The sequence below is a fragment of the Phyllostomus discolor genome, chromosome 12 (genome assembly GCF_004126475.2).
Source record: "Phyllostomus discolor isolate MPI-MPIP mPhyDis1 chromosome 12, mPhyDis1.pri.v3, whole genome shotgun sequence".
Taxonomy (NCBI): domain Eukaryota; kingdom Metazoa; phylum Chordata; class Mammalia; order Chiroptera; family Phyllostomidae; genus Phyllostomus; species Phyllostomus discolor.
The window spans coordinates 41,441,108-41,466,549 of NC_040914.2; the positions used below are offsets into that span (position 1 = coordinate 41,441,108).

Below are 25,442 nucleotides of genomic sequence, written 5' to 3' on the forward strand. Positions count from 1 at the left end.
TTCAGTTGCCAGGGTTTAAAGCTGAGAGGTTTCACTGCGCCTCCAGCTCTTCTTGGAAAGAAAAAAAAAGAGAGAGAAGCAAAAAACCCCAGCAAGTCTGGCCACGGGAGGTCCCACCTCCACACAGCAGCAGTCAGCCGGCATGGCTCCCGCCTGCTCCTTTAGAGGGGACACACAGCTCCCCGCCTGCGCTGTCCCCACCTCGGACGCCACCAGCATGGAGCTTTGGGACCCTTGCGTGACCCCGTGTGAAAAGGGACACTCTCCTCCCAGGTTAGAAGCTTCTTCCCCTGGGAGACGTGACCCTCAAGCTCAGGTCCCCGATCAAATAAACACCCGGAACGTCTAGCCCAAGGCCGCCCGTCTGGCCGTGGCCGCGCGCACCCAGCTGCAGAGCACGCACGCCAGCAGACTCCGGCCACAAAACTCTGGGGAGGGCAGGGGCCAAGGTGCAATGCGCCCGTTCACAGGGAGGTCTCGGTCCCCCGCGGCTAACACGCCGGCCGAGAGGAGAGGACGTGCAGTGTGCTGTTTCCAGGGGGAGGAGAGAAAGTTCAGCAAAAAGCAGGGATGCCCACAACTGATCAATACATAAATACGTGTGTATACATCTATGCATGTACATATACATGTGTCGGGCACTCACTAGTGCTTGGGGAAACGCGGAGGCCTTGGGGCAAGGCCAGGACCCCCGCTCCCCGCCCCTTCCTGGGAGTGGCCCTCAGAAGCCCCGCCCCTGCCTGCGGGGCCCCGCCCAGCCCGCTGCCCTTCCCTTTTCGGAAACCACGTGCCTCCACCAGGCAACACTTGAGCGGCCGAAAAGAAGGCTCGTCTGAAAACCTTCCCTCCGTTTTCCTCTCAGGCACAACCGGCACGTCCTCCCCGGGTCTGGTGGCACGTCTGCTCTGGGGGAACGTCCCTGGTGGGTGCCCACGACGGCCGCCGTCCCCACAGAAGAGTTGGCCAGGCAGCAGGCACCGCCGTGGGTGCGGTCGGTTGGCATTGCCCCCAGTCGCCCCAGGGTGGGGGCCCTCCCACGGAAGCCCAGAGGCTTCAGCCCGGAGCTGGGTGCGGAGAGGAGGCACCGAGTCCCCGACATTCTGCCCCACAGGCCCAGCCAGAGCTCGTCCACCCTCAGACCTGGCGGCTGAGGGAGGGGGGAGGGGAGGGAGGTAGAGACAGCCCTCCCACCCGGGCCATGTGACCGCCCAGGCCATGCAACTGGCAGTGTGTCCCACGCAGACCTGTGTGACCCTACACGCAGGCGTCTCCCCTTCTCTGGGCCCTTTTCCGCGGAACCCAGAACCTGCGGGGACACAGCGTCTGGTCCGGCCCTGCTCCCCGTCCCGTAACCCCCCCCACCCGGCACGCACACCCGCCCAGACCCACAGACAGTCTCAGAAGCGCCGATGCGCACTTCTGAGCAAAATTCCTTATCAGGCACATTCCCATAAAACGGCAAACTTTTCGTGAAAAACGAACAAACTTGGGAGTCCCCACCCCCTCCTGATAGTCCCTGGTCCTAAGATGCCTTCTGACGGGAGCCTTCAGAGAACGTCAGACCCCAAACCCTCATCTTCAGAGGCAAACGCTGAGGCCCAGAGGCGTGGAGGGGCGTGCCCCAGGGCGCACAGCCTCACTGCCAGGCCCCGCCCCCTGCCGTGGGCCTGCCGCGTCCCTGCCCGCCCCCTCGCCTGCGGCCCAGGACCCAGCTCTGCTCACATGTAGCGTAGGTGGGGGTTCTTGGCGAAGGCTCTGGGCTGGATGCTCCGGAGTCCCGAGTTCTTGATGGTCCTGGGGGAGGGAAAAAGGGGTCAGCGGAGCTGGCGGGGCAGAGGGACACCTGCCCTGGGCTGAGGGTGACAGGGGCCAGGCCAAGGCTGGACCTGCAGTCGTCCCTGCGAGCTGAGCTCATTTCTCCACCATCCGCACTGGGGGGGGGGGGGGGGGGGGGGGGGGGGGGGCAAGCGAGGGGCGTCTGGGCTCACACCCCATGGGACCTGGGGACAGTTCGGGATGGGGGTGGCCAGTTCGGGCGGCTGTCCTCACCCAGACGGGCAGGTGCGTGAGAACGGGCTCCCCCTTGGTGTCTCCGCACCCCGCCCCCAGGCCCCCACCGCCGCTGAAGTCCTGAGGGGACGTTGGCTGGGAGCTCCACACTCCAGGCAGAGGGCGGGGGGAGAGCACTAGCCCAGACACCTGGGCGGGGGTCCTGCCCTGAACCCGGACTGCAGCCCAGGTTCCACGCAAGGCTCTCACCTCTCCGGGCCCAAGTGAGACGGGGGCGTGAAGGGCTGGCCGCCCCCGCAGCCCCTGAGGTTCCCTAAGAGGGCGGTGCCCCCTCTGCGGACAGGCACCCCCCTCCCCCATCGCCCAGAGGCCCCTCCCGGCACCCACACTCACAGCTTCTGCAGGCCGGTGTAGAGCTCCATGTCCACCGCGTTGAGCGTGTGCAGGCCCCGCCAGTTCTCGATGTGTCTGCGGGAGGGAAGGCAGGCGCCGATCAGCAGGGGGCGCCAGCGGGCAGGGGGTGCGGGCCGGGGAGCCGCAGGGCGGGGGCTGGAACCCTGGACCGGCCCCACGCGGGCTGGGCTTGCGCCACGTCGCCAAACCCCTCTGAGCCTGCTTCCTCCTCTGCTCGGGGACAGGCACCCCACTGCTGGCCGGGGCATCGTCGTGAGGTCCCCCTCCCCCCACCGGGGCAGCACGGACAACCCCTTCATTCAGCTCCAGGAAGACTCGAAACCCAACCCCTGTTGATCTTTGTGACTCCGTCCCCTTCTGTTCCCTCTCCTTCTTTTTTTTTTTTTTTTTTTTTTTAGCATTTCCTAAGGACAAGCTCCTTTTCTCAGTTCCTGCCCACAAAGACAATGCAAATCGGGCATCTAAAACATGGGTGGGGGGAGGGGGGGCAGTGGCCCTGACTGGTGTGGCTCAGTGGGTTGGGCATCATCCCGCAAAGTGACAGATCACAGACTGGATCCCCAGCGGGGCACATACCTGCCTGGGTTGTGGGTTCAGTGCCCAGTTGGGGCGTGTACAAGAGGCAACCCGATCGATATTTTTCTCCCTCTCTTTCTCCCTCCTTTCCCCTCTCTCTCAAACTAGATAAATAAAAATCTTTTTTTTTTTAAAAAAAAAAAAAAAGGAAGGATGGTTTTGGGTGGAAAAGCCCAGGAGGAATACCCCCCCCCCAACCTCGGGGGTCCCAAGGGTCCAGACACTGACGGCCCCGTCGGGCGACCACAGCCCGGCCTGTCCGGAGCCGGGGAGGCCAGGGCTCCATCTGGCAACGCTGGCCCCACGAAGGAGGGGACAACCGAGGGACCAGGGAGGCGCCGGGCTGCCGTAGAAAGAAGCTGACACCGATATCCAAGGAGCCTGATTCCAGCCTCGTCGCTGTGACGTGGGTAGCCAGTGGCTTCCAGCAGGGGCCCTGACCTCCCAGGCCTCCTGTGTGTCCAGGGGCAAAGGGAAAGACTCCCCCTGCCCCATCCACGGTCTCCCTCCTCCTCACAAACCTCTCCTTTTAGGACCCTCTCCCCAGAGACCTCCCGTTTGGGGAGGTTTGTGTCGAGCCAGCCACGTTTATTAGGCTGTAATGAATTTGTCTCCCCGGATGTGTTCACCAAAGACATAAGTCACCATTAGCCAGAACTTTTCATCAACGAATGCAAACCAGCGCTAACCCACCCAGGGGATGGTTCCAGCCCAAAGCGAAGGAACTGGGAAGTTCTGTAAGCAAGGGTCTGGGTCTGGGTTCTGTGCATTTGGGCGGGGGTGGGGGAAGGTTGATACTACAATCCCAAGGAGCTCTAGGTGCCTCTGGGGTCGGTGGGAGAGAGCCACGGCCGACCGGCCTCCTTGGGTCTGCCCCTCCCACCAGTGGCCCCAGGGTCAAAGCACCCTCTCAGCGAGGAGTGCAGAGAGGTGACCTCTCACCCTGAGACACTCAGACCAGAGAAGTGGCAGCCACCTTCTCCAGACGTCCCCTCCCTGGCCACCCCACTACCCAAGGCTCTGCCATCTGCCACCGAGTGCAGCCGGAGCCAGAAAGGCCGCAGGACGGCAGGGGCCGGGGGCTCGGGAAGTGGCGGTGACAAGGGACGCTGAGAGCCCGTTTTGTCCCACGTTCTCTCAGGGCCCCTGCGGAGCAGCCAGACACACTGGCATCTGCTGGGGACGTGGGCCAGGTGGCCAGCTCGGTATTAACTTCCACGGCCAAAGCCTGTTCTTGGAAGCCTCACAGCCACCGGCAGTCTACTTGGTCCGGCGCCACCAGGGCAGGGACCCTAGCTCCGTGTCAGGGGGAGAGGGAGGCCGGACAGAGAACGGCCTGTGTCAGACCCCGCCCCCCAAACCAGTGCGTGCGGGTGAACTGCCAGGCAGGTCGCAGGGTCCCCTCCGACGACCATTCCTTCGCCCGCAGGGCCCACTCCCAGCAAGCAGCCAGCTGTCCGCCCGCGGTTCTGACAAGTGGGATCACTCCCTTAGCCCACATGAGAACTCCATAGCAGTGTCTGGGTCACAGCTCACCCGAACTACACACCAACCCTCTCCCCAGTCAGCCCGCAAGCCCCTCCACCCGCACAGAGACCCTCCCCAGACACGGGCACTCGGGAGACCCGGCAGGCAGCCAGCCAATGGACTGCGTGCTGCCAAGGACCCCCTGGGGCCCTGCTTCCTCCCCAGGAATGAACTCCAGTGCACCTGCCTGTCCATTTCCTGCACCACAGCGACGCAGCCGAGCATATGACACAGAGACCTGGGCCCTCTGGCCTTGGACAGAAACAGGTGCCGACTCCGGCCCAGAACCAGGCTGCCAGGATGCACACGGGCCCCCATCCAGGTTACTTCACCTGTCTGTGCCTCCGTGTCCTCATCTGTCCACCAGCAAAAACAAAATACCCTCCAAAGGAAGACTGGCGTGAGGCCCGGCAGACGAGGTTACAGTAAGTGCTCAGGGAGGGCCAGCATGCGGGTCACTCGGAACCCGGCGCCTTGCAGAGGCGGAGCTGTCCGCCCTGTTTTCAGGCTACACGTGGCATCGTGGCTTGAGCGGAAGCCGCCGTTTCCCCTCTAATAAACACTCCGTGTGGCAGAAGGGCGGAGGGGCCGTGAGCTGCCACTCCTGGCCTCCGGGAGAGCCCCCGGGAGAGGCAGAAATCACTAACAGGTGCAGGGGTGCACAGTCGGCGGCCCGAGGCAGGTTCCAAGGGACGCGCGGGGCGGGAAGGTGCAGCCTGGCATTCGCGATGGCGCCGGCGGGGCGCCTGCCAAGTCCGCCGGTGACTCACCCCCAGAGGTCAGTTGCAGCCCCTCTGCGGGGTGCGCTGTGCCGGGAGGGAGGCCAGCGATTTACCTGGAAAGGGCAGGCTCGAAAAATGTCAGGACTCGCCGAGCCACAGCGAGAGCAGGGCTGGGTGCTTTTGTTCGTGCTAAACGGACGAGTGCGACGGCAAGGCGCCTGCTCCTCGTTTGGTGCTGCTCCAGGTCGTCCAGGTTGTCTTCGCCAAACATTTATTTTGTCATTTTGGAAAAAACGATCGATAACAATCATTTTTAAAGCAAGGCATGGCGTCTGAACCCTGCGCTCCGGGGCCAGGCTGCACCAGCTGGTCCCTGCGGAGGCCCCTAGGGGGCACGCCCGCCGGTGAGAGGAGGGACTCAGCACTGCCGCAGGGCCTGCCGGGAGCGCTGCGGCGGGAACCACGAGAGCGCGCGCTGGTCCGCCAGCCTGGGTCTCAGGCGGCCTGCGGTGTGGGGCGGGGAGGGGCGAAGAGAAGGCTGAGAGTTGTCCCCCAGGCACCGGCCTAAGTAAATCACCTACACTTTAGATTTTATTTATTTATTTATTTTAGAGAGAGGAGAAGGAAGGAAGAAAGAAAGGGAGAGGAACATCAATGCTTGGTTGCCATGCTTGGTTGCCTCTCATGCGCCCCCTACTGGAGACCTGGCCCACAACCCAGGCGTGTGCCCTGACTGGGAATCGAACCGGCGACCCCTTTGTTCGCAGTCCGGCACTTAATCCACTGAGCCACATCAATCAGGGCAAATCAGCTCCACTTTAGTTTGATGCAGTACTTCTCAGCTGGAGGGGACGTTGCCCCCCAAGGGACATTAAGTGACATTTGGGGACGTTTTTGGTTGTTGCAACAGGGGCAAAGGGAGGGATACCAGCCTCTAGTGGGTGGAAGCCAGAGGTGCGCCTGAACATTTCAAAAATGCACAGGACAGCCCCCCCCCCCCCCAACAAAGAATTATCAGCCCAAAGTCCACAGCACGGAGGCCAGGAAACCCTGCTTCTACGCCGAAGGCTGCCACTGAAGAAAGAGTTCTGTGGCTCAAAAGAGCAACAGTTTTGAAAATGACTGCTTTGCAGCAAACACTGAGGCCTGAGGCCAAAACCAAAACGCTGGCCTCTAGGTCACTGGGTCGGGTGAGTGGAAAAAATCCAAAGGCAGGGCGGCCAGACCCTCTCGAGTCAACGGCCTCCCCGGAGGGGAAAGGAGGGGCTCTTGCGCCCCCTGGACCACAGCCCTGTCCAGGCGACGCATTCCAGAAGCCACAATGGCCTCTTCTCACCAAGCCCCGCCTGCCGCCCGCAGGCCAAGAGCCTTCTCCCTCCGCTGCACGCCCCCCTGCACGCACACAAAGGTGAGGCGCTCCGTCCCGAGGCGCAGCCAGTGCCCCGTGCCGGCCGTTGCCCCACTGCCTTTCCTCCACCACAGCCTCACGGCTCTGCCATGGGCTAAGGCGCAACATCCTCCAGAGACCGCGAGAAGTGAGGCTTAATCCGCACCACCCCTGAGTTCCGGCCCCAACCGGGCCTGGCGGAAGGGAAAGCCTCCGTGAGGGGGAGGGGAGCCTCCGTGGTCAAAGAACTTGCTGATGCCCAGGACACACCCAGGTGTGGCGCAGTCCAGGGGGCGCTCACACGCACAGTCTCTCCAGAAGTGGGAGAGAAACTGCCGGAGAGGGAGCCTCCCCCAGCGATACAGTCCCACAGCCCCGAGTTCTGGAGCAGCACTAATAAACCCACACCCCGGGCAGATGCGCCACACCCACTTCGGGGACCGGCTGGCTGGGACGCAGGGAAGCGTTAATTAACATGTCCCTGGGAACTAGAAAGCTCCTTTGTGTTGGGTGAATGCGGCGGGGCCTCTGGGCCCCCGTCTCCCTCCTCGGGGCTGTCTTGAGCCAGCATGTTAATGAACTGGCAATCTCCGAGCGCCGAAAAATTAGATGGTGCAGACGGTGTGACCCATATTTTAATTAAAAACATGTCATGTGGATATGTTTGAGTTGTTTATAACACCAATATGTAAGTCCTACACATAGAAAACTCCAGAACATGGAGACATCTAGCCCATTCCAACACCAGGGGGTGGCCCAGGAAAGGGGCAGAGCACCCTACACCAGACAGAGTCTCCCTTGTCACCTGGGTGCTCGGCGGGACCAGGGATCGGCGGGCAGGACAGTGGGGCTCCCTCCTGCCTCCGGGAGAGCCTGCGCTGCCTCATTTCCAGCCTCTCCCCCCGCCCCCCACTGCCAGCTTTCTTCAGCAGAGAAAACAACGGCACATTTTCTTGATGATCCTGGGGGACCGCGACCAGCCTGCCTGGTCTGCTGAGCTGGGACACGCTCAGGGGCTCTACACCTCCCCCGAATGTGGGTCCCTGCCCTGATGTGACCCCCGAATTCCAACGGTGATGGCACCCATGTTTAGTGGTTTTCTGGCTCTTTCACTGCTAGTGGGTTGTGGGCTGCCACCCCCCTGAAATCAGCCAGAGGGCCGCTCCTGCTCTCCCAGACTCAGTGACCAGCCTGCTCTGCAGACCTTGGAGTGGAGACTACAGGCAGGCACCCTGAGGGGCAGGCTGACCTGAAGAAGACACCAGCTCTGAACTTGGATGCTGGCTGCCGCTGGACCGGTCACTCAAACCTCTCCAGCCCTCAGGCTGCTCCCGGGAAACCCAGCTGTTGGGAGATGAGCGCAGGCAGTCCCTGCGTGTCCCCCCTTCCCCCACCCCCACCCCCGCCTGCCCCAGTACAGGAAGCTACGGATCCCACCACTACTGTGCTGGAAAGCGCGTGTGGAGCGAGAGCTAAGAGAAGAGGAAAGAGGATACAGAGAAGATGGAGAGACCCCCGCACGCGCATGCGCGCGCACACTGGCGGCTGTTTCGCATCCGCCCCCTGACTAATGAAGGTCGCCATATGAGTGGAGCATCCTGGGAGGCACAGTCGGAATTCCCATTTCCCTGGTGGCTCCACTAACACTCGGTCCCATGCTGCCCTTCTCCAAGGGGCACCCTGGCAGTGGCGGGTGAAACCGGCGCTTCACATGTGCTTTTGCACATGCGTGTGCTGCCCCTCCAGCACAGAACACGGGAGCTTCCAGTAACAAGGCCGCGTGCAGACGTCCCTTCTCTCCGGACTGCGCCCCAGCAGACCTGAGGCTCCCGCACCCGTGTCGCCGGTTCTAAGACAGGGACCCCAGCTGAGGAGCGGAGCTGGGTGTCTGGGGAGAGCAGCCTGGAATTGCATTTCCTAAAGAACCAGCCGGCTGCGAGTGCGCGCGCGCGCATGCGCACAGAATACGCTGCGCATTTGACTTGGAAGCCTTGTGGGGCAATGAGGAAATTGATTTGTTATCCAGGCATATTATGTCTAGTGATCCAGACAGGAGCATTAGCTTTCAATTATCTGATATGTTTAGCATTGTAAACACACCGTCTGGAGCAACAGCTCCTTGCAGCTCCGGCACCCAGGCGGCTGGGAAACGCCATGGCAGACCCCCACGGCCGAGTCCCCCAGCTCTCCCTCTCCTGACGCCTGTCAGGAGGGTACGAGGTGCCCAGGGCATTGGTCCCGAGGGCCTGGGGGGGGGTGAGGGCCGCTCCAGCTGACAACCCCAGCACGCCCGCCCTCGCGCAAGCACACGGCTCCAGGAGCAGCCGCACGCAGAAGACCACGGAGAGCCAGTACCGCCTCTGGGGTCCCGGGGCCGCGGAGAGGAGCACTCAGGTCCTGCGGCAAACAGATGGACCTCGATGGCACCTGTGTCGGCTTCCTGGTCGACGCCAAAGCCCGTGCCAGGGACAGGGAAGGGTGGTGCACACACTTCCCGTGCTCTTTGGGGGCTGAGGGGCCGGCCGTGTCTCCCCACAGGGACAAGATCAAGGGCACAACCCGCTCAGCTCCCCCACGGACAAACGACAGAACTTCCAGGAGGGACACTGCATCGGGGACCCGGCCAGTCCCCTGGGGAGTCCAGACTGTCCTGCTAGGCCCCCAGCCTGGGGCAGCACTGGCCTGCCCTCACCCGTCTCTCAGTTCAGCTCCATCTGCCCCCTGCCACCACCGCCCCCGCTCCAGCAGGCAGGCTCCGGCGGCCAACCCCAGCAGGCACACACAGCAGCCCACCAGGTAGCCACCCCTCTCACCTGCACGCAGCCCGCTGAAAACCTCCAACCACTTCCCTTAACACCCAAACCACACGACTTGATCCAAAGATCCTGCATGGACTGGCTGCTTGCTGCTCCCGTGGCCCTTCTGCCTGCACCTTCCCCTTATCTGCAGGGCCCAGGCCATACTGGCCGGTGTCCTGGCCTTTAAACATGCCAGGCTTGTCCCGGACCAGAACTTCCACGACACACTCTTCGCAGCTCCTTCCCATCCCCTCAGATCTCGCTCCAAGGTCACCTTCTCCGAGGAGCCAGCCCTGCCCCCTGGGAACACCCCTCCCTGCCCCCTCCAGCTGCGCCCTGGCACCAGCCCCTGCTGGTGTCCTTCACAGCCTTTAATAAGCATCTGTAATTGTCTCATTTGGTGATTTGATTATGTGTGTGTCATCCGTGTCGCTACACTGGGACTCAGACGCACGGGAACAGGGACCGTGCCTGTCTTGCTCACCACTCGGTCACCTCCCGAACCTCCAACGTGAGCGGCTACCCGGGATAGGTGTGCACCGTGTCCCACACCCGCACGGCGCTCCCCCTGCTCCCCCCAAGCCACCGGAGCCCTGGTGAGACCCAACAGACCCCTTGATTGGGGGTATCAGAGAAGGGACGCAGGCCTGGGCACACTGACCAGTGTCCTGGGGAATCGCTACAGAACCCAGCAAGGCAGGGAGCCCTGAGGTCTCAGGTCTGCTGCTCACTCACCTGCAGTGTCGGGAGCAGGGGATGCGCACAGGGATGGGCTCAGCAAACGTGGGGAGGGGGGGTGAGCACGCTCTGACGGCCCTCGGCACATCTCTTCCGTGCTTCCCTCCCGCACCCGACTGTGGCCTTCGCCTGATATGGAGTTTGTGCCTCCGGGGCCACACAACCGCTCAGTGACATCTGAGGGCAGGAGGGAGGGAGGGGACCCCCAAAGTGATCAGCAGCTCCCCAGGGGGGCCTGCCCCTGCCCTCAGCCCCTCGCGCCTTCTCAAGGACTCTTCTCTGCGCCCTCCCTCCCTCCCTGGCCGCTAGGCACCCCCCCTTACCCCACCCCCCCCTGCACACACATTCTAGAACAGCCCACTCTCACTAGAAGCTGCCTGACGCCACGTCTTCCTCCAGCCACCAGCGCACGCCTCTGCGTCTCTTCGTGGCCCATGTTTTTGGGGGGAGGTGTCTCCACGCACAGGCCCTCCTTCCCCCGACTCCCCCGAATCTCTGTCCCCATTCGTCTTCTGTCCCCACCCCTCCAGCAGAACCACAAGGTCAAGGTCACCGGCGATTTCCACCGGGGCAAACCCGACGCACTGTTCTCCGTCACCGACTTACCCCGTAATCTCGGCAGCGTCCTACCGTGTTCTCCGCTCCCTTTCCCGGAACGTTCTCTTCTCTGTGGGTCCCTCACTCTGCTCTCCCCTGGGCTTCTCTCTCCCCCTGGGCTGTTCCCTCTTGGTCCCTCTGCTGGTCCTGTGCTCTCTCTGTCTGAACCCCACATGTGGGGGTCCCCCAGGGCCCGCCCACGTGCCGGCCCCCAGATGTGCCCCTCTCCCTCACGTCCCCCTGAGCGCCGGGCTCTCCCCGGTGTCTCCGCAGGTCCGCCACCAGCCCTTGCTGTCCTCGGAGAGCCATCCTCTCCGACCTGCCTCTAGCAGGGGTGCCCGACGACCCTCTGGCGTCTCTGGGCCACACGTTAAATGCACACACACTAACAAAAACCAAAGCAAACAAATCTCATAATGTTTTGAGTAAACATGTGATGTTGTGTTGGGCCGCATGCAACTCTCGGGCTGTGGGTTGGGCACCCCCCTGCCCCCCAATAGAGCAATTGTTTTCAAGCCGCTGGTGGGTTCTGGCCCCCAGGGGACCCCTGGCAAGGTCTGGGGACATTTGTGGTTGCCGTGACTGGGAGGCGCTCCTAGACACTGGTGGGCAGAGGGCAGAGGCGTTGCTGAATGCCCTGCAGTGCACAGCACAGCAGCCCCGTCGGACATAACGGCGCCGGGTTTGAGACTCAGCACCTAGAATGCGTGCTGGGAGAATTCCCTCCCACATGCGTTTGTCTGTCTGTCTGTGTGTCCCCAACTGGACCCCAGCTCCACGCGGGGGCAGGCCGCCTGTCTGTCGGGTTCCCTGCTTCCCCCCAGTGCCCGGCCCCGCTCCTGGTCCATCGTAGGAAACGTAAGAGAACAAATGAATGAATGCCCGCCCGTCCTTCCGCGGAGCCCCGGGGTGGTGAGCCAGCCAGCGAAAGGCCGCGGCCCCCCAGGTCTCAATGGGACCAGCGTTTTCTCCGACCACCTGAGACACTCAAAATACAAAGCAAGCTGAGCCTGCCTGTGGGGCTGGGGTGGCGGGACATATGACATCATCGCAAAACCTCCCACCCCACCAGACATCTGTCTCAGCTTCGAGCCAGGACGGAGGGAGGTCTCGGAGGAAGAGCAGAGACAGCCTGAGGCCGGGAGAGGCGTGCTGGCCTTCGCCTCCTCTCCCCACGGGGCCTGGGGGGAGAACGCCAGGGCAGGAGGGGTCTGCCGGTCCAGGCCAGAGCGGCTTCCTCAAAAGCGCTCTAACCGCTGCGAGCTCCGTGCCTGCCCAAGACCCTCGGGCCCCCCAGGGCCCTGAGAGCGCTACCCTCTGGGCGGCCGGCTTCCTTCGGAGACTATGAAATGGCCAGGCCACGCTTTACCGAATTATAAAGCACTTACCACTTCTTTAATAACTACCTGCCTGGGGGACGTAATTCACTCCGTGTGGGAGTTCCAGAGGCGAACGGTGAGGGAGCATTAAGCGCGAGTGCGCGGCATCAAGACTCACGAGGGCGATAGCCCCCCCCATTAAAAGAGGAGATTTCCTCGCCACATCTCGGCCTCAGCGTGAGTGCTGGGAAGGTGCTCCGGGCTCGGGCCGTTCTCGCAGGCTGAGGGTCACTCCGGGTCACTGGGGAGAGGGGGCGTCCTGGACGTAGCAGGAACCGTTACCCTTGGAACTGAGGGTGCCGGAGGGAGCAGTCCAGGTCACCATCAGAAAGACAAGACCCAGACCTAGCTGGCGTAGCTCAGTGGATTGAGCGCGGGCTGGGAACCAAAGTGTCGCAGGTTCGATTCCCAGTCAGGGCACATGCCTGGGTTGCAGGCCACAACCCCCAGCAACCGCACATTGATACCTCTCTCTCTCTCTCTCTCTCTCTCTCTCTCTCTCTCTCTCTCCCTCTCTCTCTCTCTCTCTCTCCCCCCTTCCCTCCCTCCCTCCGTTCCCTCTCTAAAAAAAAGAAAGACAAGACCCCATCGGCGGTGCCCGGCGCTGCACACGGGACAGGACCAGGCGGCCGAGCAGGACAGAGCAGGGGCCCCGGGGTGCAGAGGGAAGGCCGGCTCCAGAGGAGCACCATGGACGGGGGTGCTGCAGGGCCCCTCGGAGACACCGGCAGTGGAAGAAGCACCGGCCGGCCCTCAGAGCACCGGCTCTCGAGATCCATAAGGAAGCCAGCCCCAGAATCCCTTCAGGCTCCACAGGATCCAAGGAGAGGGGCTGGCGAGACGGACTCCCTCGTTCCATAACGGACACTCGGGGTGTTTCCTCGCTAACCTCTCCTTGCCTCGGCGTGGCCAGCGGCCTCCTGTCCCCGGCCATAAGCGGTCTGCCCCTTGCCCCGTGTGCCCACTCTCTCTGGGAAGGCCTCTCTCTAATCGTGTGACTTCAGTCACTGCCGCCTTGGAGACTGACTCGGTCCTGCAGGCCTGCCCCGGACGCCCGACCTCTCCCTGGGCTGTGCGCCCTCCGCCCCAGATGGGCGTTCCCCGGAGCCCGAAGACGTAGGAGCAGCTCGCCCCCCCCCCCACCTCCGGAACCCTCCAAACCACCTCGGCCGCGTCCTCCTGGCTGACAGCCGAGCGGCGGAGCCGGTGAGCAGACACCGTCGACTTCTGCGCCACGCCAGTGGGTCGGCGAGAGCTAACCGGGTTCTGCGATTAGGGGTCTCGGGTGGAGCAAGGAGACGAGACTCGTGATTCTTCAGCGGCATCTGCCACGGGCACCGTGTGCACAGCATCACGATTAAGTGCCGTCTATCAACCGCATCTACCCGAGACCCTTTGTTATGTTACTATGTTCAGAAAGAGAGAGAGGTTAACCTGTTGTCCCACTGGCTGAGGCGTTCACTGGCTGACTCTCGGATGTGCCCTCACCGGAGACTGAACCCACGACCTTGGCCTATGGGGACGAGGCTCTCACCAGCTGAGCTACCCGGCCAGGGCCCAGAACGTTCTGACGCCTCTCTCTCTCTCCCCCCTCCGTCTTCCCCCTTATCTCAGATTCAAGGCCTACCAACCCCTCCGCTGGGATATTCCTAGAAACCCCTCTCCTCTCTGCATTTCCACAGCCCCTGCCAGGGGACACAGCGGACTCTCGGCGGACCCTCCGGCTACCAGCCCCCGTGGCCTAACCGGTTCGAGGCTCCACTTCATCGGCCATGACTTTGAACGTGCCCCTTGCTGGCTCGGGAGGCCCCTGTGGCAAACTAACGACTCTCGGGCCAAACCGAGACTTCTCTAAGAAAGCCTTCGAGCCCACAGGGAACGCCGTAAGTGACCACAGCGGGGAAGGAGCCGCGGACCCTTGGGAGACAGAGAAGCGGCTTCTCCTCTGCGCCCCGAGTCCAGCCCACCGCGCCGCTGAGGTGCCCCCCTGCGGCTCGAGCCCAGACCGACGCCGGCAGGGGGGGAGGGTGCCAGTGGGACTCCTGGTGAACGGCGGCTCGGACTCCCAAGGCCACGGCCCGCCCCCACACGCCCGCACCCTCAGGTCCCCAGAAAGGAGGAGTCCAGCCGCGCCGGGAGTGTGCTCACACCCACAGAGACACCAGCCGGCCACACTCCGTCAGCCCACCCGCCTCCTGCCTGCTTCTTCCCTCGACGTTGGGTGCAGGAGAAACCCGTGCACTGGGCGTCAGCCCTGAGCCGGAGCCTCCGGCCCGGCACCAGCAAACGAGCTGGGGGGACCTGCCGTGACGTGACCTCGGCGTCTGCGTCCATACGGGAGGGACAGTGACGCCGACGGCACAGAGGCCTCCTGCAGAGGAAGTGAAGCTGCTCACACAAGGCCTGACACCTTGTCTGCAACGTGCTGGGGCTCCAAGGAGGTTCCCTGTCCCTCCAGGAAGGAAAGCAGTGTGACGTGATGAGAAATACACTGTATCCATGTGTGGCGTCCACCCTGCCCCAACGCAAGGACCCCCTGGCGTACTAACCATGTAGCAGCAGCAGCTCCTCTCAAAGCCCCGGATGAGGGCTGGTGGCCAGGGGAGCCAACCGCCTGATTGGAGCGTCGGAACTTCCAGCCCCACCTGCCTGGAGGCTGAATGAATCTCCAACGGCCGGTGATTCGATCGAGTGTGCTTACACAATGCAGCTTGCACCCGCGTCCTCAGAGCCCGGGCTCAGAGGGCGTCCGAGTCCCTGACCACCAGCAGGTGCGGGAGGGTGGCGCCCCTGGAGGACGTGGAACCTCCAGGCCCTTCCCACCCTACGCCTCTCTTCCGTCTTCCATCTTTCATCTTCCACCAGCTGCTCCTGGGTCAGCGTATCTGTTTTATCATAAACTGATAATCTAGTGAGCAAACGGTTTTCCCGAGTTCTGTGGTCTCTTCCAGCACATCGTCAAACCCCAGGAAGGGCTCCAGGGAGCCGCCAACCTGCAGCCGGACAGCCGGACGCCCAGGCGGGGGCTGCGCTTGGGACCCTGAGACGTAGGCACCTGCAGGCAGGGTGCGGTCCCGTGTGACGACGCCCTCCACTGTGGGGTCTGACCCCCTCCCGGCGGACAGGGCCCTCACCGAGCTGAATTACAGGTCTCCCACTCGGTGCCCCGAGAGGGCTGGAGAACTGGCGGGTTTAGGGGGAAGCCCCCCACACAGCTGGGGCCAGGAGAACTGAGAGCAGGACAGACAGAGAGAAGTCACTATGTTCTCGTCAAGCAGTCACTGCCTTCCTTGTGCAGGGACTGGGGTCAGGAGAGTGAGTGGGCTGCTGGTAGCGGCTGAGGCTGTGCCGTGCGCCCCCCCCCCCCCCATTGCCTCCGTCTCCCACTAACACACAGCCTGCACCGTGCCTGCCTCCGCACGAAGCCCCGCCCCCGGGACTCGCTCCTTCCCGCCTCTCCCGAAAGGCTGCCGCTCCACCTGCCAGCCCCCCCACCCGGGTGCCCGGTGAACACCCGTGGGCCAAACTCCCCCTTCGGGGTTCCAATGAGCCTCGGCTGCCTCCCTCCACCAAGGTGCCCCTGGCCGTCCCACCCGGGAGCAGTCCCCGAGGCAGCAACCCAGCCCTACCCTCTGGTTCCCGGGAAACCAGGAAACTGTCTCCACCCGCGGCTGCTGATGCAGGTGAGTGACCCTGTCGCCTGGGCGCCCCGGCGTCTGCCTGGCCTCCCTCGGGAGAGCGGCGCTTCCGGAACAAAGCCCGCTGCGTGCGGCGCGCTCTGGTCGCCCCCGCCCTTGCACCCTTCTTACTGGCAACGAGGCCATTGGCATAACTGGTGTTACAGCATAATGTTGTCATTGCTCCATTTTATTATTGGTTCCCGTTAGTCCCTTACTGGGCCTAATTTATAAACTAAACTTCATCATAGGTATGTATGTAGAGAGAAAAAAACATCGTGTATAGTAGCGTTTGGTACTATCCGTGGTTTCAGGCTCCCACAGGGGTCTTGGACCACCTCCCCTCTCCTGCGGACAAGGGGGACCCCTGTACACCAGGGCTGCAAGGGGCAGACCTGCCGAGGGCCGGGGCCCCCAGGTCAGCATTCCCAAACACCTCTGCTGGCCCTTCCCCGGTGGGCTAAAGCTGCCCCAGCCCTGCGGAGTGAGACCCCTCTGGGTCCTCACTTCCTGCCGTCAGGGTCCTCTGCTAAGGAACGTTACCCCCGTGGGGAGGCAGGGGGCGCTCTTCCTCGCCGCCACGTGCTCTCCTGGCCTTGATGGTTTCCTCCCGCCTCCCTCCACGGGCCATCCTCCCCACCCCCGCCTCATTGGCTGTCGCTCCCGCCAGTCATTCATCTCCTCTCATGCCTGCTGGCCTGGGCCATCTGAAGTCATAGTTGGCTGGGAGGACACAAGGCCCCATTCTCTCTGGCGGAACCTCGCAGAACCCAGGGAGTGAGTCAGTGTTCCCGAAAGCCGTGGGCACTCGCGGTCTCCTCTGGACTGTGGTTTGGGGGAGTTCCAGGGCCAAAGGTGCCCGCTTTGGCTGAGAGATTCATTCATGCTCACATTTGGGGTATAGCCAGCAGAGCCACAGACCTGTCCCCGGAAGTCCCCCGAGGCCACCTCCCCATCCCCGGCCCAGCCCAACTCCTCACAGTGACCTGTGCACAGGGGGCTGCCGCCCACCCGCGTCTGCTGGGCGCCCACCAACGGCAGGAGGTGACTCAGGTCTCCGGGAGACCGGGCGGGTCCCCTGGGTCCAGCACAGAAAGGACAGACAGACCGACCGAGACAGCCCAGACAGAAGGATGAAGACAGGAGCCCAGCATCCTGGACGCCTAGGAAATGAGCATCAGGTGGTGAGCAGGAGAGCACCCTCTGGAGCAGGCACCCTGTGCCCTGCCCCCACCCTGGTCCCTGGGACGAGGTCCCGCCTCACGCCACTGGCTGACCTCCAACCTCTGGTCAGAAGCACGGGTAACAACCTGAGCTTGTGATGGGCACCTGAAGGGGCGGGGGACAGGTTTTCAGGACCAGGCCACTAACCTGTGGAATCTGACCTTGTCTCCTGGTAGCCACTGTCGGAACTGAGTCGAATCACAGGACACCCTGCTGGCATCTGAGAGTTGCTTATTGGGGGAGGGGAGGAACCTGACAGGCACTGGAAACTGGGTGCAGGACCCAGCAGAGTGGGCAGTTGCTGGGGAGATTGTGTCGTCCCCTAGGGGGCGCTCCCCAAGTCCCTGCCCTGGGAGGACTCCGCGCTGCTTGGGGACACGGTCCACTTCGCACGGCTGGGCCAGCCGCACCCACAGAGGTTGCCCTCTCACCCCAGCTCCCCAATGTCCTGCCTGCAGTGCACCCCACCCTCCCTGCACCCCTCCTCGAAGGAGCTCCCGCTCCCCCCAAGACTGTCTGCTCAGCGCAGCTGATGAGCTCACCAGGAGGGGACACACAAGCCAGACCCCCAGCAGAGGGGAGCAGCACAGCCCCCGCCCACACCGTCCTCCCGACCAGCCCCGGCCTGTCCGGGCCCCCTGCTCTCTGCCTCGCCCGCAAATCCGGCCTGAGCGCACGCCTGGCCCCCTGCACCCGATCCTTGCCTCACTCCAGGCTGCCTTTCAAAGTCACAACTCCTATAGACAGAGACACAACCCTGCCCCCTTTGAACTTGAACAACAGGGAACTTCACGAACCTTCGCAGGCCGGGCTCCAGGAACTTCCCCCCGTGCTCGGGCCCCAGAAGCAGCAGGCGAGCACGGCTGTGTTGTCTGCGCCGATGCCAGCCCGCCCGCTGCCGGGCAGGCGGGTGTGTGTGCCGCAGCCCCACGGCCACGGCAGCCGCCCAAGCGCCCGGAACGGGGCTGCTCCTTCCCAACGGCCGCTCCCTGCAGCCTCGCAAACACGGGTGCCCGGCGTGCCCGGGGAGGGCTTCCGTCTCCCAAAGACTACCCGCCCCCCGGCTCTCATACTCTGGGGACGCTTCGCCTCACCTCACTCCTGCCCGGGGCTCTCGCCCCTTGGGAGGCGCCGCAGGGGCCGGCGGAGGGAGGACGAGAGAGGACGCCCTCCTGAAGGGGGACCGAGCGGCCGGCAAGAGAGGGAGTGAGACGCACAGCAAGGCAGCCATGTGATACTTGTGCGGTCTTGAGGAATGCACCGTGGCTCCTCAGCCTGTCTCTCTCTCTCTCTCTCTCTCTCTCTCACACACACACACACACACACACACACACACACACACACACACGGTGGTGGAAATGCAGATTCCACTCCGCCGGCCGGGGGCGGGGCCTAAGATTCCGCACCCCTAGCACGCTCCCACGTGGTGCAGGGGTCGCTGGCCCGACCAACGTACTTTTGAGTGGCAAGAGCCTGTCTACACAGGACGCTCGCTCGGCACGGAACAGGCGCCCCAGACACCTTGCTGGGTCGAGTGAGACGGCAAGAGGGGCTGAGCTGAAGGACAGGAATCATCCACAAAGACCAAGCAATCGCTCAAAGCAGTCACACTAGGCCAGTGGTCCATGTGAAAATCACCGAGTTCGCCTTTTAAAAACGCCAGGGCCCAGGCCCCCCTCAGGGGTTCCAGACCTCCTGGGCCGCCACGGCAGGGCCTGGACATATGTCCTCTGTGACGGCATCCCAGGGGTCCTGCGAGGCAGCCGGGTTAGAGCACCAGCAGAGCCGAAGCCGGCAGAGCGTGCCGGTCGGGCTTCGTGCCGGACGCTGAGCGAGGTGCCGGGCGGGAGGGGCTGCGCGAGGCTCGGCCCTGCCCTGCCCTGGGTGAACCCGCCCACGGCTACGGGAGTCTGTCCCGGTGGACTGAGGCACGTTTATTACATAAACTGTTCTAGGGACACAGAGAAAGGGGCGGGTGGTCCAGCCTCGGGAAAACGGGGCGGGCGTGGGGGGAGGACAGAGGTGAAGAGGTGGGGGCCTCCGGGCCTTCACGGATGGACAGGGGCGTCCAGGCAGACTCGGGTGACAGCTGCCCAGAGCCTCTCCTGTTACCTGTTACCACCGACACAGGGAGACGGGCCGGGAGGGGGGTCCTGGGGCCCTGGATTGTGTGGGTCCCCTGCTGGCTGCTGCCAGAGGAAGGTGAGAAAGGCGTGCACACAGAGACCCAGGTCAGCCCAGACTCGGGCTCCCCTCTGTCGGCCGGGGCTCTTCGGATCGCCCCAGGAAATCGGACGGGCGAACTCGTGATCAGCTAGCTGGAAGGCCCAAAAACCCAAGCAGCGCGCCCACACCGCAACCCAGAGATTAGCAACAGCAGGAAGCCCTGGGCTAAACGGATGAAGGGGGACAGAGGTGTCACGAAGAAGCGCAGGGTGAGCCGGCCAGCGGGAGCTGGTGACGGCGGGGACCCCATAGCGGCGGGAGCTGGGACCGCTGAGCAGCCAGCCTGTGCTGCAAAGGAGAAGTCCAGAGAGGGGCTGGGGCGCCTGCCTCCTCCCGTCCCCCCTGCCTGCCCGGCTCAGCAGGGGCCACCCACTGGCCACACCCAGCTGGAAACCAGGGGGCAGAGGAGCCTGGGAGATGTAGTTTTCCGGGGCCGGGCCCTGAAAGGCAGGGAATGGATCCGTGAACCTGAGCACCTGCGAGTGAACGACAGACCCAAGCTGGCCTCCCGGCCCGGGCAGGGTGAGAGCGGCCCTCATCCGCTCCCCTTCACGTCACGCTGGCTCTCGGCTGCCCAGCGAGGTCCGCGCAGGCTCTGGGGAGGCCGTCTCTGGCTGCAGACACCCCGGCCGCTTGTCTCCCCCGACCCCCGGGGGCTACGCCAACAGCACCACCTCCTCTGTGCACAGCGACGCACAGATGTCTGGGGAGAGCCAAGGAAAAGGAGTGGGAGGGGCCACCTGCAGGAAGGGGGCGTTCTTCCCCTCGAGCGGGACGGGGGGTGGGGGGGTGGGCCGCCCAGGTGAGGCGGCCACAGCCCTCGCCCTGTGAGGACCCCCTGGGAGCCCTGGAGGACAGGGGCAATTCGAGGGCCGGGGGCTGGTACCCAAGCAGGGAAGAAGGGCCAGCTCTGTCTCCTTCGTGGGGTCCCCCCCACGTGGGGGAGATGCTGAAACTGCAGCCGAACTCGGCCCGGGCCCCAGGGTTGGAACGGGGCCCCCGCAGAGTGGTCTGCGTCTCTGGCGCCTGCTCCCCTGTGATCCCCGTTACGTGGCTTTGCACCGTGACGGTTTGGAACAGGACAAACTGGCCAGGGAGAAAGCTCGGACGCAGCGACCACCCCACTGGGCAGCACCCCCGAGAACGGCGCTGCCGGGTCCCACTCGGGCCCGGGGGGATTGCTGAGGCCCCGACTCCGGCCCTGACCAGACCTCGTGTCTGGGGTCACTTAGAAATACCTCCGCGTTCATCTCCATGGAGCTCCTGCAGAAAGCCCCGCCCACCCTCACAACGGCCAATACCATCCTGAGTTTGCAAATGGCCTGTGCCGCGTGGCCAATCAGGATGCCCACTACTTGCCTTTGACCGAGGAGCGGGCACCTGGGACAGGGACCATCCCCGAGGAATGGCAGGGGTGCGAGGGACACGCGGAGTCATATGAGGGAGGGAGACACCCCTCCTGCCCCCCTGGGGGGGGGGGTCGGAGGTCCCATCCAGATCCCCGACACCTCCCTGTTACTCAAGCAGGTTTGTATGTTCCCCTCATTCTTTAAGTTTTCAATGCAAGATATTCTCTTAAAGAGAGAGAATTCACACGACATAAAATGAACCTTGAGAGTGTCCCACGAGTGTCATTCAGCACGCTTCTATCTGCCTCCATCTCATTCTCATTGGCCCCAAGAGAAACCCACACTGGTCACCACTCACCACCTTCCTTCCCTCTGCCCAGGCCAGGTGGCCGCCGACCCTCCTCCCTCCGTGGATTTACCTAATTTCGTGTGCACAGAATCTCACAGCATGGGGTGTTTGTGTCTGCCTCACTTCACCTGTCACGCGGTTTTTAGGTTCGTCCATAGTGTGTCAGAGAGTCTTTCTTCTCACAGCTGAATAATACTCCATCGGAGATGGACCACATTCTGTCTGTCCATCCCACAGTCCGTGGACATTGGGGTCCTCTCCACCTTCCAGCTGTTTTAAGCAGTGCTGCTATGAACATTCACTATGAGTTTTTGTTGGAATACCTATTTCCAAATTTGGAGGGGGGTAAATACCCCAGACTTCCATCCACGTTGAAAGGATCTGGGAGAACATGTAATGTAGACAGAAAGGGCAACATTGGACATGTACGTTATCCACATTCTTAGCAGGGAACCCGGGAGTATCTGTGCACGGGAACCCCAGGCCAGCTAATTCCCGCCTCGGGCACTGAACTTTGCTGTGGGCTTCCCGGCAGCCAGGGTGAAAAGGAAACAAGTTGAGTCCTTTGTAGAGGTAAATATTAAATCCAGAAAGGCATCCACACCAGGAGTCCTTCCATAAAGGAGTGTATGTGGCATCGTGGAAAACACACCCTACCTATTTTCTGCAAGAGACAAAGATTCTTCAAATGAGCAGCTTCGTGTTTTTCTTTTTCATCGGCTCCGTCTATATGGGCCGTGAACACATTTAAACTGCAACTCAGTCAAGTCCGTCGTGTAAGACACAGCTACCAGTGCACGGCCCCCACACACTGCTCTCTAAGTGCTCAATCTAATGTGCGAACCAAACGCGGACGGAGCCCAAGGAAGGAGCAGAGGACGTGTCCCCGGCACGTCTGTGGCCTCTCCTCCGGGAAGGAGTGGCAGCTAGAGCAGCGGCCCCTCTGTGCCACAACACCGTAAAGCGGGAAACGACAGCAGGGGGCAGCGAGGCAGAAAACGGGCCTGGCAGGGACACCCTGCATCTCTCCCAGGGGAGGTGCGGCCTCCCGCCTGCCGGAGGACCCCTGCCTGACCTGGACCGGCCCTCTCGACCTTTTCCTCGTCCTCGCAGCCAGCCGGGCAGAGCCCCGCCCTCCGCTGGGTGGTGAGCTCCTCCAGGGCAGGGCCCATGGGCCCCCTCTACCCGCCTGGAGCCCAGAGGCCGGCACAGGTGCTCTGCAAGGTGGAGGGAACACGCGGCCTCCCGAGTCCTCCCTCTTCTGGGTCCTCCTCCTCCTCCTCCTCCTCCCCCTCCCCCAGTCTGGGGCCCAGTCTCCTCCCATGCCTGGTGCTTCGGCTCAGGGAGCAACCCACCCCAGAGCTGGGTGAGGCCAGTCTGGCAGAGGGGAGGTATCCCAGTTTGCTCACGGCTTCCCTGACAAGCCCAACGCCAAACCCTGGGGGCCGCCGGGCAGGGAGAGCAGCCATCACCCAGAGCACCGCTCCCAGAGGCCGCCGGGGGTCCTAGGGCACGTCCCAGCCCAAGGCGAGCACCGCTGTGCTGCAAGGAACCGTTTCTAACCCCGCCCGACCCCCGGCAAGTCCCGGGGCACACCGCCCGGGAAAACTGCCCGCAGGGATGAGCAGCCTCGGTGGCCTGGGTCTGAACCCCGCCTCTGCAGCGTCCTAGTTCCGCGGGCCCCTGCGACGCTCGGGGGGCGGGTCTTGAGCATGGTCTCTGCCCCTGCCACACTGGGCCGCGGGCCTGCTGACAGCCCTGCCCCGAGGACGCGAGGCGGCTCTTGCTGAGCAGCTGCCACAGAGGGCACGCGGTCAGCGGCATCACAAGGGCGGTCGTCCTGGGTTTTCACTGCTGTGCTGGCCGCCAGGGCCCCCACGGGCCTCCTCGAAGCCCCCCGCCCACCCACCCACGCGTGCCTGACCTCACACTAACCCTGTGGGAGGAGGGGCTTCCTCCTCCGGCCCGAGAGCTGCTGTGTGTGAGCTCAGCCGGCGCCCCGACCCAGGCCTCCCTCCATCCCGGTGGCAAGACCCGCGAGCACCAAGGAGGGCAGGAGGTCACCCCGCCAGCGGCTCTCACAGCACAGCCTGGACGACAGGTGCCATAGCAACGGCTCTAGCAACAGTGAGGGGAGCCCACCTTTTGGACACAGACCGATGGGAAATGTGTGAACAACCACCAAGCACGTGTGAAGGGCCAGCAGCACACACATGTGCAGGACACCACTGCCTGGGCACAGAGGGAAGCCCACTGGCCGGCCAACCTCCCCTCTCGACCTTACAGCAAAGCCCCCAGCGGGAAAGGGGCGGGAGGCTGGCGGTCCCCGTGACCGGCAGCACTGTAAGCTTGAGCCACAAGGGCCAGCTGTAGGGCTGTCAGGACACAGCTATGCCATGTGCTCAGGAGCTGACGGCTCCCTGTCCACCGAGGGCAGGACCCAGAGGAAAAGCCAGGTCCTGCCACCGTGGGGGGGACCCCAGAGCCCCCCCCCCCTTTGGGGATGGGCCCGCAGGGCAGGGCATGGGAACCCAGCCCAGGTCCAGAAGGTCCCACCCTGGGTCTGACTCGGGAAGAAGCCGGGACAAGGTGCGCTGGTGAGGCCTGCACCAGCCCAGCCGCGGAAGAGCATTTCCATCGGCAGGGCAGTTTGCTCCGGCGGCAGCTGACGCGGTTGTAGGGGCGGCCTGTGCGGGCCTCCGGGGCTGCTGACGGCCGAGATCAAGAGAAGAACTGGACAGCGGCGACGGACACGCCCTGAGCACCGAGCACGTCACAGCCATGGGGTGGCCGACTCGTCCACACCCTCCGAGATGGGCAGCCCCGCCCCCCCGAAACCCTCCGCTGCCCGCACGCCGACGCCGAGGAGCCCCGATCGACTGTCGCCCAGGAGCTCTCAACCGGAACCTGCGCCAAACCCGCAAGGCCCCACCAGCTCCCCCACTACCAGCCCCACCTAAAATGCCACCGGCGTGCTTCCAGGACAAAGGGGGGCTATTGCCCCGGCAGGAAAGCCCCCAGGACACCTGGCCGAGGTGGAGCAGGCTGGGGTCTAAGAGACCATGCGGACAGAACAACGTGCAGTAAAAGCTACAGTAACACAAATGAAATAAAAGACGAGAGGAAGGACGCCAGCCGCGGAGAGGACCCTGAGCACGGCCGTCCGGGGCCACACCCCGAGGTGCTGGCCGCACAAGTGTCCCGAGCACAACTCGCAGCGTGAGCATCTGGGGAGCTGAGCCAGCTGGAGGTGGGGAGAGGCCACAAGGAAAGACACAAATAAAACCCCAGCCTGTCCTACCCACAGGGACAGCACGGACCTCAAAGGCCACCAAGCCAGAAACCCGTGGGCCAGCCCCCAAAGACTCCTGTGGGAGGGAAAAGACCACAGATGTGCAGGGACAGATGTGCAGGTTCAAAGCCAGGCTCTGCTACTTCGTAGCTGTGTGGCACTGGGCAAGTCAACCGGCTCTTCTGGGCCTGGGATCTGAGCAGTAGGGCGAGCCAGGCGGGAGATGTGAGTTACTGAGGACAACAACGTAACCATTTTACCCTTGTAACCCCACAAGGCTCCTGGGAAGCGTTGGCTGGAGGAAGGCCCCTCTCCAGCCAGTCCCAGGACCACCCCCCATCTCTCGGACCACCCATCTCTAGCGCCTGGCCACACATGCAGCGGCCGGCGCCTTCCCAGCTGGAGCAGGCACGTCTTAAAGGCACCGCCCGCAGGCCAGGGGAGCCGGGCCAGACTCCCCGTCCCCACCCCACAGCCTGGAAACGACACGTGCATAGGAAGGGGTCCAGAGACCGGCGGGTCCGGGGAGCCTAGCGCCAGGCACACACCTGGAAGCCCTGGGGTACTTGCACACCCGCCTCGGTCCCCGGACCAGACCCTGGGACAGGACGGGACGGGGCCCAGCCCTCGGAACTTCCAACAAGCTCTGCTGTGGGCTCTGGTGCACAGCCAGGGTGGGGGACCGCGTCCAACCCTTTCCTTGTGCAAACGAGGAAACTCTGTTGCGGAAGGGCTTGAGGCTGATTAATTTCAGGGGCTCTTTTCCTGGTAGCAAAGTAACACGGGCTCCTTGTGGGGGGGATATCGGAAGAATGAAAAGATCCCGAGAGTAGGAACATCGCTCGGCACCGCGCCTCAAAGAGATAGCCAGCCTCAAAGAGATAGCCACCCTCGGTGTTGGGAACCTTGCCGCCTCCGTCTTCCTCCCCGGAGGAGGGCTAGGGACCTGCAGCTCCAGCCCTCACTTTCCTCCCCTTATATTTTATCTTAAGTGTTTCAAGCTGTCATTACGAATTCATAAGGGAAAATCAATAAAGATGAAAAAGCAGGGAGATTTTAAACACAGCAAACACACGAGGCAAAGGGCTAGCAGATTCCCTGGGCAGGGCCAGGACCCCGCTGGCCCGATCCTCGAGTCCCCTGCACCCGGCGCTCCCGGCCGAAGGAGGCCCAGGCC

General features: G+C 63.2%; 1 protein-coding gene across 3 annotated transcripts in view; it reads right to left on the reverse strand.

Annotated features, from left to right (window-relative positions):
* Positions 1 to 25,442, reverse strand: part of NTRK3 (neurotrophic receptor tyrosine kinase 3) — a 265,412-nt gene that overhangs the window by 213,900 nt on the left and 26,070 nt on the right. For all 3 annotated transcript variants that reach the window (XM_028502298.2, XM_028502301.2, XM_028502300.2), the window contains exons 3-4: positions 2,404 to 2,478; positions 1,723 to 1,794 (exon numbers count right to left, since the gene is read on the reverse strand). In XM_028502298.2, coding sequence (XP_028358099.1) covers positions 1,723 to 1,794; positions 2,404 to 2,478 — 147 coding nt within the window. The remainder of the gene's footprint in view (positions 1 to 1,722; positions 1,795 to 2,403; positions 2,479 to 25,442) is intronic.